This window comes from Engraulis encrasicolus, chromosome 5 (genome assembly GCF_034702125.1).
Source record: "Engraulis encrasicolus isolate BLACKSEA-1 chromosome 5, IST_EnEncr_1.0, whole genome shotgun sequence".
Classification (NCBI taxonomy): domain Eukaryota; kingdom Metazoa; phylum Chordata; class Actinopteri; order Clupeiformes; family Engraulidae; genus Engraulis; species Engraulis encrasicolus.
The window spans coordinates 12,548,561-12,561,734 of NC_085861.1; the positions used below are offsets into that span (position 1 = coordinate 12,548,561).

General features: G+C 45.0%; 1 protein-coding gene across 2 annotated transcripts; it reads left to right on the forward strand.

The window, feature by feature from the left end:
- The first annotated feature begins 51 nt into the window (after window positions 1-51).
- Window positions 52-11,852, forward strand: ebag9 (estrogen receptor binding site associated antigen 9). 2 transcript variants are annotated; one of them, XM_063198714.1, is made up of 7 exons: window positions 52-368; window positions 784-877; window positions 1,196-1,274; window positions 1,901-2,059; window positions 5,213-5,317; window positions 7,961-8,052; window positions 9,891-11,852. In XM_063198714.1, the coding sequence occupies exons 2-7, from the start codon at window positions 795-797 to the stop codon at window positions 10,006-10,008; spliced, it is 636 nt and encodes a 211-aa protein (XP_063054784.1). In that variant the 5' UTR covers window positions 52-368; window positions 784-794; the 3' UTR covers window positions 10,009-11,852. The 2 variants fall into 2 exon arrangements, with proteins under 2 accessions (XP_063054784.1, XP_063054785.1); XM_063198715.1 differs by having other exon boundaries at window positions 67-122.
- Window positions 11,853-13,174: the final 1,322 nt, after the last annotated feature.

Consider the following 13,174-nt stretch of genomic DNA (forward strand, 5'->3'; position numbering starts at 1 on the left):
AAATTGTAAATTGTACAGGCATGGACTTGGTCATCCATGTGTGGGGTCCTCATAATTCTGCACTTCCCTGTTGGTGTAAAAAAAATGGCATCCGAAGCAAAGGAGCTATGAAAGCTTGTACGGTAATCTTGCAAGATTGACATGAAATCAGGGACGTGATTACACTAAGATTTGTAGTCCATACCGCCCTTAGCTGACAGACGATATGCCGAATTTGTACAGTAGAGTAAGTAAGGAATTCACACAATTAGCAACCCGCTGAATGCCTAGGCGTGAAAGCACGACTTGCTACTAGCAAGCTAAGCAGGACACCTCAGTAAATGGTTAGCTAATGCAGCCGTAGCGGTTCATTTGTCTCGATCTGCCCGGTAAGTATGCTTGTAGGCATGATAAAACATAATAATCCACTATTACATCTTCACAAATCACCAGTAACGCACTGTTTCAGGTGTTAATACCAATTTATACCCGGCGCAGCGCTAAGTACTATTACATATGGTAGTTCTAAGGCCGAAGTGCTCCTTCAACATGACAGATGAAGCAAATGTCAGCATCGATGGACTAGAACTAGACACGCGTGCTGTCTACATATTGCTGAGTAAAACCATGTATAATGTTCTATCTTGCAACTGTGTCATCTTGTTTACTTAATTTGTGGCTCGAGTTGGAATGTCATTGAAATGGAAAATCTTGGGATTTATTGTCACCTGAAGTGCTGGGTACGCATAGCTTTGTTTAAAAGCTAACCATCTCACACGCTGTGTTGTCGCTTTGATTTTGCAGATATTTTAAACATGGCCATTACCCAGTTCCGCCTTTTCAAGATATGCACATGCCTAGCCACGATACTGTCTTTCTTCAAAAAACTAATATGCAGGTAAGAAAAAAAATACTTTAACAGTGTGACGCCTCAGTTGTTCAAGTGGCAAAAGAGCACCGTTATCTTTTCAGCCACTTGCGCTCAAGATCTATTAACTAAATGTTAAACCACTAGGGTGCACTACACTGCTTGACTAAATGTGCCAATATTTTGCTTAAACGTATTTGTTTACCTTATTCTTCCCTTTCAATCAAATCAATGCACCCTGTGTGGGATTGAAATTGACCAAGGAGTGATGAGCAATATTCTTGGCCATTTCAAGCTCTACTCTCTTGTTTATTTGTTTGTTTGTTTATTGGCTTGCTTAAACCTCAGGACTGGCAGATTGCGAAAGCTAAGCGGGGACCAGATAACGCTTCCGACCACTGTTGATTTCTCATCTGTACCCAAACAGGTCAGTGTTGTGGCCATTTCGCTGCGGTAGCACTCCAAAATCAATGGCAAACAAGCAATGGCTACTGTATATATACACACACTAGATGTCAAGGCTGAAACAAACAGTGTTATCATTGCGATAGTATGTTGGTTTGCATCTTGAATGCTGTCTGATGACCCGATGTGTTTACTTGCACTTATCTGTCTCTTAAGAGAGATTATCAGTATCAGCACATGCTTATGAAAACACTCAAGATTAGCCGTCTCGTATCCTGATCGAATGGTTTACATCACATTGTGATCTGCGAAGCATAATATTTTACAATTGCTCAGAGAGTAAAGGATGTATAACTAGTTGATTAGATCCTTGCGTCTATCTCGGGTCATAGTGTCATTGAGCAAAACGGTGAAGCCCATTCTGTTCCTGATAAACTGGGTGGCACCTAGCAGGGCAGCCTTCTGCCGTTGCTGTTGTATGACTGAGTGTGCAAATTAGTAAATGTAAAGACATCTAGTTGTAATATGGTGTGGATTTGTGCTACGTGTGAGAAAGTGCTTGATAAAATGTAGACCATTTCACAATGTGATCTTTTTGACCCCTTTTCCTCTGGATGGCGTCCACTGCTGTACTGTGCGACACGGCAGCCAGAGATTGAGGAGTGGAGCTCTTGGGATGAGGATGCTCCGACCAGCATTAAGATCGACGGTGGCAATGGGGTCGTGCCTCCACAGCAGGACGAGGCCGAGGAGGAGGAGCCCGACTACTTCAAAGACATGGCGCCCACCATCAGGAAAACACAGAAGGTGAGAGAGAGAGAGAGAGAGAGAGAGAGAGAGAGAGAGAGACTCTCACCAATGGTCAGAGCTGCCAGTGAATGTCTGTCCAGAAGTGGGGACGAGCTATGATGTGAATTCGTAAAGAGTGTCAGTCCTTGTCTCACCACAATTCCTGAGAAGTGCAGCAGCAATACATCACCTGACCTGATGATCCAATATGTGTAGCGAATGGCAGATAGCAGAGCTTGGTATGGAATGTTAGCAAACCTCCCACCCGAAGACTCATACAGTTGTGCCGTGTCCAGACCAAGAGCGAACGGAGCTGCGTGGGTAACAGAAGAAGTTTCCGCCTTGAATTCGCTGTATTCGCTTCAGACGCAGCATTGACATGTTTGATTTAGCTAATCACATAACAGCTCTGGCTTGACAGCCTGGGACATTATTTCGGAGATATGAACGTTCCAATTGGTTTTCGCCGAATCGCGTCATAGCTCATTACCATAAGACAAGATGACTTTTAATCGTTAAAATTTGCTTTGGTCGCTCAGTTCGCTTCGCTCCTGGTGAATTCGCTTTTGTAGCGCTGGTCGCGTGCCCTCCATAGAGAAATAATGACTTTGTTCGCTCCGTTCGCTTCTTGGTCTGGACACGGCAATATGCTGCTGACATGGCTAGAGGCCCGGCTTTCAACTCACTAGGTAGTGCGCCTGTCTTCTATAGTGGACTTTGCTGTGAGTTTGGCAACTGGGTGTGTGAATGTGAAGGATGACCTTGGTCACACAAGGAGACGTGATGAATTCGACCTTGGACGATACTGACCATGAGATATACAATATTTAGACATCTGCTGTCATTTGCTTTTTGGCTGTTGCTTTGAAAAGTCCAATTTCCATGTTACAAATTGCCACTGGCCTTGAAAAGTCTTCGATGTTGCCATTGCCAATGGTTTACATGAAGTGCTCAGAGCCCTTCTTATGGGTGAGAGAATTTCTGTCACTTGAAGAGGGGTAATGTGGAATATGAGAGGAAAATGATCAATGAGACAGAGGTGTGAGATCCCAGTTGGATAATTGCATTCTGCCAAATACTTATTCTGATTAAAATGTATGTCTGTGGGACACCAGCCATGGGAGTTATGATGTCAAACCATGGCAAAAAGCAATGGTGTCAGAACAGCCTCGTTGTGCTGGTTGAACTGCATGCATAATTTCAGTTGTTTCCTGTTCATGGGTAGGAATGTTGTGAGGTATCATTGTTGCATTACTTCAACCACTGATTCTGATTACGAAAAACGTATCCGTAGAGCACTGGCCTTGAGAATTGTAATGTGAACCAATGGACTTGGTGCCAGTCAGCACAGCCTTGTCTTGCCGGTTAAACTACATGCGTAGAGTCTCAGTAGTTTCCTGTATAGACATGTATAGACCCCTTTACTGTTTGTACACACAGATGTGACGTAATTCGCCTTTGGCTAAGCCCCGCCCTCTTTAGTTACAGTTGCTAGGTCGGACAGATAAACTTTCAATGCTGAGATATCAACGTGATTTATGCAGTGACTGCAAATCGCAGCAGTTATTCACTCCTAATAAATAAAAAACGCATTCATAGTATTGTGAATATAAGTATTTATTTTCTGAACGGTCATCCAATGCATCACAGCTGTTATGGGCTCTTCTATGGGTATCGATAGGCATTGTAACCAGCACCATGGTAAGCTGAGCTCGCATATCTTTTGAGCCCTGACTCAAACTTGCTAGAAGAAAACGAAATCACACAACGTGATGGCTGTTCATCTTCAAAGCTACCACAGCATTGTGTAACATTAACGTTTGGTTTATATCTTCAGTAGCTTAACAAAATCACGTCCATCAGCTGCTAGTCAAAACACTCCTGCCGTGACCGATAGTTAACTTTGCTAGCGGTGTTTCTTCATTAATTAGGTCAGAAATCCAAAATCCTACTCTGAAACAGGTTCATGGTTTGCTTACAACCTTACTGAAAAGTGACACGAATGAGATAGTGGCATGATCGGAGCACACAAAGTTTTTGATCCGTGTGCTTTCTAGTCGAGTGTGAGGCTGCCGAGACCCTTCAAGGCAGATTATCCAGCTGCTTATTAGTCCGGTTTTAGGTAAAGAGGAAAGCGATTACCACCTGTTATATCGCGGGGAAACTTGTACCTTTGTCACAAATACCCCAGGCACAATTTCCAATCATATTTTAATAATAATACGACCGTATCTCGCTAACTACTTGAAAACATGCGATTTCAGCATTGAGTTCAATGGAGCGCTGTCAAAACTGTCCGAGGTTTGTCCGAGGTCGTCCTTTTGCTGCGCTGTGATTGGTCAAAAAGCACATTAGGGCGGGCCTTAGCCAAAGGTGAATTGTGTGCGCATTGTTGGAGCGAAATTGGCAATGTTCCGTAGCCTGATGAACCAGACTAAATGTGGATGTCTAATTTAGTCTGGCCTCGATGCATAATACATCCGAAGATTGTTGATGAGAACAACCTTCGTTCAAAACCCTGCCCGCTTTGATTCAAAACACATCTTTGCGTTGTAATTGGTTTGCCAGATTCATGGCATTCTGGCTTCATTGAATCATTATGCGAGGCCAGACCCACCCGTATACAAAACATTTTGCCGTCCAGCGGGTGGCGCTGGTTCACCAGGCTAAATGTTCCGCACATTTGTCAAGAAACTAGCCTGGTGGGTTTTTTTTTCCAAAATAAGAAAATTAATGCTTACGATAACTTCAGATATGAAGTAGGCGCCACACACAGGCATTCCTGATGGTGTCCTCAGTCCAGTCGGTAGGTTTGATTTCTTGTAACCACAAACATCTCCTATGCTTTAGGGACAACCTCTTCCATTCCGGAATAGCTCAACAAGTGTACTTTTCAGGATCTCTGTTTTTACAAACATACACGCTTCAGGACGGCAGGTCTTCTCTCTTTAGGGTCAGGTCTGTCTGTCTGTCTGTCTGTCTGTCTGTCTGTCTGTCTGTCTGTCTGTCTGTCTGTCTGTCTGTCTGTCTGTCTGTCTGTCTGTCTGTGTGTTTGGGTCAACAATGCGTGCACAGTCTCTGTGATGACGTAACTTCTAAATGGGTCAATAGGGATGTTGTGGGGTTTCACCTGAGGTTATCACATGGAGCATCTCCTGGTTGTGTTTTCAGATCGTGCTGAAGAAGAGGGAACCAATGGGCTTCTCCGTTCCGGAATCTACTGCCTTCTCCAGCAGGCTGGCCGCCACTCAGGACGTGTCCTTCATACCACCCTCGGTCAGTGGACGTAGCACACTAGCACAGCACACTAGCAAAGTAGCCTATAGCACAGCACACTAGCAAAGCAGCCTATAGCATAGCAGCCTATAGGATATCAGCCTATAGGATAGCAGCCTATAGCACAGCACACTAGCACAGCAGCCTATGTAGCACAGCACACTAACCAGTCCCTCCAGGATTTTGCACTGGGATTTTGTGATTTTTGCGGTCAAAATGCCTGATTTTGTGGTGGCATTTTCTCATTTTTTGCAAAGATTTTGCAGCATTTTCTCATTTTTTGCAAAGATTTTGCATCCCTTTCTGGGTTTTTTTTGGTAACTGAAAACCACAATCAGTCTAAGCAGGCTTAAGACAAAAGAGAGAGAGATTCAGAAACACACTTCCTATACAATAGAATAATAAAATATTGTCAAAAACTGTCAGAGCGTCTTATTAGCCAGTGCGTCCAATGTGTAAAAAAAATCATGGCCGCGACACTCATAAATCTCTGTCGATATTTTAGAACGACTTCGGGGGAAAACGGGACAGCGCGTTATGAAAAAATACTTGTGGGTATAGCCTACCACTAGGCCTAATGAAGAGCGTCGCGGGGTACAGTAGCCAGGCTGTATGCAAGCGTTACAATGTCACCTGTTGGAAGACGCGTCTCTCTCTCTCTCTCTCTCTCTCTCTCTCTCTCTCTCTCTCTCTCTCTCTCTCTCGTGCTCGTATTGCAAGCTGTTGCATATTATTTGCTTGATGCAAAGTTGTGATGGCATACACGCTCTCGTTGACATGGTTGTGTGCATGGTTGGATGGATTCGCAAGACTTTATTGCAATAACACAGTGAAAGCGTGGAAGGGCCGTTCACTTCCTATCTCGGTGTCCTTGACTGAAACAAGTTGCAAAACTCCACACTTCCGAAACCTTTGCGATCGGCACTACAGTGATTGTTATCAGAAGGCTTGTGCCTACGCATAGACATAGACCCTTAAATTACAAACATTACCGAACATTGAAAAAAGATCAGACAACGACCGTCGGGTAGCATGCTCATGAAAGCGACAGGGGAGAGTGGAGAAGTTCCGCAAAAATGTAGCCTAACGTAAGATGTTTGCTGTGCGACAGTACCGCCACTATGACTGCATACACTTCTTCGTCATGGATAAATGGGCAACAATACTTTTTCCACCCAGGATTGCACTGAAAAGTATACTGCTGTTAAAAAAAGGTCATGAGTGTGCAGCACCGACACCTGCGTGTGAGGGAGGGGAGGAGAGACGCGGAACAGCTGAGATGAGGGTCGCGACTTCCGAAATAGCAGGCAATTCTTTTTCAATGTTTCAGTGACATAGGCCTATTAACAAAAATGCTTCGTATTGGTTTTCGTCTCCGGTGGTAGGCCTATTGTAGTCACATTTTTATTTTTTTGACGAAAATATAAATCAATAAACTCCACAGAATGTTGACATTTTGCGGGAAAAATGCGGCTTTACAGGAATTACGCGGCATCGTGAAATTATGCGGAATATCATTGAATTTGCATGAATCCACGCGATCGCTGAATCGCGAAAAACTGGAGGGACTGACTAACACAGCACACTAGCACAGCGGCCTGTAGCACAGCACACTAGCACAGCAGCCTATAGCACAGCACACTAGCACAGCACACTAGCACAGCACACTAGCACAGCACACTTGCACAGCGGCCTATGTAGCACAGCAGCCTATTGCACAGCACACTAGCACAGCAGCCTATAGCACAGCACACTAGCACAGCACACTAGCACAGCAGCCTATAGCACAGCACACTAGCACAGCACACTAGCACAGCAGCCTATAGCACAGCACACTAGCACAGCAGCTTATAGTGCAGCAGCATGCAGCACAGCACACTAGCACAGCACACTAGCACAGCACACTAGCACAGCACAAGACGGCACACTAGCACAACACAGAGCGCACTAGCACAGCGACCTATAGCACAGCAGCCTATAGCACAGCACACTAGCACAGCACAGCACAGTCACTATTACAAGACGACAGTACAGCACACAAGCTCAACACAGCAAAGCATACTAGCACAGAACAGTATAGGACAGCACAGCTCAGCACAGCACACTAGTACAGCACACTTGCACAGCACAAGATGGCACACTAGCACAACACAGAGCAGTATAGGACGACAGCACAGCACACTAGCACACCACAGCAAAGCACAGCACACTTGCACAGCGCACAGCACAGAACAGTATAGGACAGCAACACTGCACAACACAGCAAGTCACACTTGCACAGCACAAGATAGCACAGTACAGTATAGGACAGCAACACATCGCAGAACAGCACAATAGCACAGCACACTAACACAGCACAGCACATCACATCACAGCTCAAGACAGCACACTTGTACAGCAGCCTATACTACAGCACACTAGCAAAGCTGCACAGCACAGCAGGTGTGAGTGAGAGTGCTCTTCCGTGAAGAGAAATGTAAAGTGGGTGTGTGTTTGTGTGTTTTCTGATGTGGCCGGCCGTGTGGAAAGTGTGTGCCCCCTTTCTCACAAGTGGTATCTGTATGTATGTTTGTATGTGTTGTCTGGCCCCTTTCTCACAAGTGGTATCTGTGTGTATGTTTGTGTGCGTTGTCTGACCTGCAGTCGGAGCTGGGAGACATGGATGCCTGGCGGGAGGACCCCAGCGCATGGGAGGAGGAGTCAGATGTGGCCTGGGAGGCAGAGGAGGTACTCAGGTAAGCAGGGTGGTCCAGTATTTATTCATTTATAAAGTGCTTTTTTGACCTTATGTGATAGGACAGTTGGAGATGGTGACAGGAAGTGAATGGGAGAGAGAGAGATGAGGGAGGATCGGCAAATGGCCTGGGCAGAAATCGAACCTGGGTCGTCTGTGTAGTAACCCAGTGCCCTACCCTTAGGCCACAGCAGGGCAGGGTGGTCTAGTATTGTTAAAGGGACACTGTGTGAGATTTTTAGTTGTTTATTTCCAGAATTCATGCTGCCCATTCACTAATGTTACCTTTTTCATGAATACTTACCACCAGCATCAAATTCTAAGTATTCATTATGACTGGAAAAATTGCTCTTTTTATTCATGAAAAGGGGGATCTTCTCCATGGTCCGCCATTTTGAATTTCCAAAAATAGCCATTTTTAGCTGCAAAAATGACTGTACTTGGACCATACTAGAAAATATTTGTGTATTACTTAGTAAACTTTTACTGTAAAGATCAAATTTGGCAATAGGCAGCCCAGTTTCAATGAGCAGCATAGTTGCAGTACCTTTTTTGACCATGTCCTGTACAGTGTCCCTTTAATAAAAGGGCCACCTGGTATTAGTGCCATACTGCTGTATTGATTCTTTGGGCACTTTTGGTTCCCTGCTCCATCACACTGTTGTCCTGTCCTGTCCTGCTGTCCAGTCTCTCCACCTTTCCGCTTGCCACCGACACCAACTGCTAGTTTAATGAGCCAATTCTCATTGGTACCACACACAATCAAAAACATCACCATCCTTAAAATAATACCCTAAAATAAAACCAAACATGACAATTATTATCACAGTAATGACACATTATGTTTTACAATGAATCCTGTTTAGAAAAAAGGCCTGTTAAATGTAATGTAGTGCAGTGCAATATACTGTATGTGAGGGGTAATGCTGGCATTTCAGTGGAATTCCAGTAAATATGCTACTCCGTTGCCAGTCCCCCACTGCTCGGAAGCAGGGATGTGTCATCGTCATAGGAGTAAACCACCTGCTCCGACCGAGCACAAGAGCTGGGATTTTCCATGCACTTCACTATGTGTCCAGCAGATGGCAGAACAGGATACAATCACATTCACACATGCTGTCCTTGCTTGTCCTAGCTCGCTTGTAATATTAACCACGAAAGTCAAAACACTGCATTGGAGAGGAGAGATGCGCCCGAATATAGCACGAGTGTGCCTCAGAAAACTGAGAGCATAGATGTGGATGCACATGCATTTGCCCTTGGATAAACTGTACTACTGTAGGAGACAAAGGCGGTTCATGACGCATCAGTATTCCTGTGCTAATTCTACAGGGGCTAGTCTGCGGCAGTGTTGCGCATTAACATAGAACTGTGCCTTCTGGTTCCCCCGCCACGGTGTGGCTTTGAAGTTCCAATCTCCCCTTGACAGTTGGCTGCTCCCGAGGCAGAGACAGTGCTTTGAAGTTTCTCGATCTCTCATTGTCATCCGTGTCTCTCCCCCCCCACCTCTCTCTCTCTCCCAACTTCTCTCTATTCTTCCCCTCTCTCCCTGCCTTTACCTTTATTTCTTTCTTTCTCTCTTCCTCTCTCTTCTGTATTGGTCTCTGTCTGCCTCTCTCTCTCTCTCTCTCTCTCTCTCTCTCTCTCTCGCGCGCGCGCGCGCTTGCTCTCTGTCTCTCGCTCTCTGTCTCTCTCTCTCTCTCTCTCTCTCTCTCTCTCTCTCTCTCTCTCTCTCTCTCTCTCGCACTTGCTCTATTTCTCTCTCCCCTCCATCTCGGTCTCTCTGTCTGTCCCCCTGTCTCTCCCCCCTCCATGTGTGTTGGTGGGGCCTATCTGCAGACAAACGAAGCTGGCTGATCGGGAGAAGCGTGCCATGGAGCAGCAGAGGAAGAAGATGGAGAAGGAGGCTCAGAGGATGATGAAGAAGGAGCAGAAGATCGCCGTCAAGCTCTCCTAACATTTCCTCTTGTCCCCAATGAGCGCTGGACACTCACGGACAAACAAACAAACTTAAAAGAAAGGAGGAAAAAAAAGAAGAGGAACAAAAATCCTTTTTCATTTTTTTTGTTTTGTTTTGTTGTCCCCCTCAGACCTTTTTGTTTTTTAAATCACCAAGAACTTAACAGTGTGAGCACCGAGACTGGAAGTTCTGCTCCAAATGTTTTATTGTTAAAAGCCACAGTAAGAAAGGAGTGTATGGCCCCCCGCCCCTTTTTAGATTTTTTTTTAAATTATTATTATTATTTGAACTTCCTGTGTGTTTGTGTATGCGTGTGCATTAAAAATGACAAGTGCACACCTGAAAAAGGACTTGAAGATGGCCCATTTCCTTATTTATGAAAACTTGAAGGAGTTTTGAATGGAATAATATCAAATGGACAAACACATCTCTCTTTTTTAGTGTACTCTCTATCTCTCTCTCTCTAGCTCTCTCTCTCTCTCTCTCTCTCTTTCTCTCTCTTTCTCTCTCGCTCTCTCTCGCTCTCTCTCGCTCTCTCTCTCTCTCTCTCTCTCTCTCTCTCTCTCTCTCAGCATGGTATAGTCTGGGCTACTCCTGAGGCTTGTGCTGTGCATACGACACTAAGGACTAATTATTTTGGGGACTGCGTGGAACGTTGTACTGAATGGAATGGTGGCAGTACACACCTGTTAGTTGCTTTATACCATTGCGGAACTCAAGCTGGTCCTCCACGTCACTGATTGAAATGTTTGTGTCCCCCTTCTCTCTCTTTGTACATTTATGTAAAGGTCATGCCATATTCAAACCTGTTCCACATTGAACACTGAAATCTCAGTGGGAAAAAACCTTATTGCTCTGCTTTTGGAAATACTGGGAAAAATCAGACACTGGTAGGCTTGTCTCAGCAATACGTATTGTTTATTAAATGCTATTTAATGTGTGTGCGTGATGCGCGTTTGTGTGTGTTTGTGCGTGCGTGCGCGTGTGTGGGCAGGATTTAGAGGAGGAGCCGTAGATGTTAATGTGTGAGTGCATGAGGCTGATAAAGGAGCGTGGGTACTGAGCAGCTCTGTTGTCATGGCAACATGGAACACATCTTCTTCTGAATGTTTTGATTGGTGATGCCGTGGCAACAGGAGATGGGAGTTGAGCCCACATGCTGGGCTGGTGCAGAACGAGTACCGGAGCTCTCCCCATTTACCCACTTCCATACCTTGCCCTGTAGTGTGATCTAGAGGAATGAGAAAGGCCTTATTCACTTATTTGTTTGTTAGTCAGATATGAACAGTTTGTGTGTGTGTGTTTATGTGTGTGTGTTTGTATGTTTGCCATGGCTCACTGTTATTCAGGGCTTTTCTGATTGAAATGAAAACAGATGTATCAAAGGGATGTTTAGGACTGACAACGCAACATGGTGTTCACCTGCCGATGATTGCTAGTCTCCTGTGCATGTGCTAACGCTGGGTCTTCCAGTATCACCTAAAGTGGAGTTTTAGATGAACGACAGGTGAAGGGTTTTTTTGTTTGCTTTTTTGCGCATTCACAAGTTCCTATCTGGTCAATTTCATTACATCGTGGAGCAAGGTGGTTAAAGTTGCATGGTCATTTCTAATGTCAGATCAAAAACTTTTTCTTTTTTTGCACATTCCTTGTCTAATAAATGTGTGGAGCTCCACTGTACTCTGTTTTGTTTGAATGTGTGGCCCTGCTGGATTGCACAAGCTATGGAAGGTGGGTTTTTTTGGGAGGGGGTTGTGTGTGCCTGTCGGTGTGTCTGTGTGTGATGCACATTCATGAGACTGTGCCATGTATAATTAAAAACCATCCTTGCGTTTTTTGGATATGTGACTTTAAATTATTCATATTCCTGGTTGTGCCCAAATATCTTTATCCAGTACCCCAAACAGCAGTGTTTTACCCCATAGACTTTCACAGTTCTTTCTTGTTAAAATGCAGCTGAATGAATGCATCGGTTCCCAAATAAAGGATATCTTTTAAATATTCATGAGATAAAACAAAAGAAGTTCCTCGTTTCTGTTTTCTTAGTTTAGACATTTTCTCAAGCTATGCATTGCAAATTGTTCATTTCTTGCTGTGTCAGACGCTTTCCTCGTCTGTGTCTGGATAAGTGGAGTCGTGCTGATGAACTCGGCATGACAGCCCCAGTACAGCCCCAGCCGTAGCCCCGGCTCGTTTCTCTGTTACAGCAGTGCTGTCGTAATGCTCTGATCTCCATCTGCCTCTCTGACAAACCCAGACGCAAAGAGCTGAAAGCCTGACCCACTTTCTACTTTCTCCTATCTCTTCCTCCTTTCTCTCTCTCTCTCTCTCTCTCTCTCTCTCTCTCTCTCTCTCTCTCTCTCTCTTGCACATGGTCCTTCTCCTTTCTCTCTCTCTCTCTCTCTCTTGCTCGCTCTCTCTCTCTCTCTCTCTCTCTCTCTCTCTCTCTCTCTCTCTCTCTCTCTCTCTCTCTCGCACATGGTCCTTCTCCTTTCTCCTCTCTCTCTCTCTCTCTCTCTCTCTCTCTCTCTCTCTCTCTCACACACACACACACACATGCTCCTTCTCCGTTCTCTTTGAATGTCACCATCAGCCACTCTGGAAGACATGCAGCCACATCACTACAGCATTATCATGTGGATTGTCTACTATAATAGTGTGTCCTCTTTGCCTTACTGAAATTGACTGTTGCCCTGATAAAGTAGATATCCACTAAGGTCCAATTTGTGTTTTTTTATATATATATATGTACCTTTATTCTTTTTTTCTATTCATTTATTTGCTGGCCAGTGTGTTCTGGGACACTCTGATCCATGTCCTTGACTGAGGCAGCAGGAGTGTGTTAGAACACAACACAGTACAGGTCCCGCAGCGATGGCCCTTACTAACCATGACGTCTTTCACGCCCTCCTCATCCTCATCCTCATCATCTTCCTCCTCCTCCTCTTCCTCCTCCTCCTCCTGATCCTCCTCACTCTCCTCATCCTCTTCCTCATCTTCCTCTTCCTCATCTTCCTCTTCCTCCTCCTCCTCATCTTCCTCATTCTCCTCCTCATCATCATCCTCTTCCTCCTCCTCCTCCTCCTCCTCCTCCTCCCTCCACCAGACAGCTGTCTAATGTGTCCACAACAGAGCTACAGTTCATCAGTATTATTAATCGGTC

Excerpts from the sequence above, each read along its gene's own strand:
- ebag9 (XM_063198714.1), top strand. The coding sequence starts at position 795 with ATGGCCATTACCCAGTTCCGCCTTTTCAAGATATGCACATGCCTAGCC. Across the intron at positions 878-1,195 it reads TTCAAAAAACTAATATGCAG|GACTGGCAGATTGCGAAAGC; the intron begins GTAAGAAAAAAA and ends CTTAAACCTCAG. Across the intron at positions 1,275-1,900 it reads TCTCATCTGTACCCAAACAG|CCAGAGATTGAGGAGTGGAG; the intron begins GTCAGTGTTGTG and ends GCGACACGGCAG.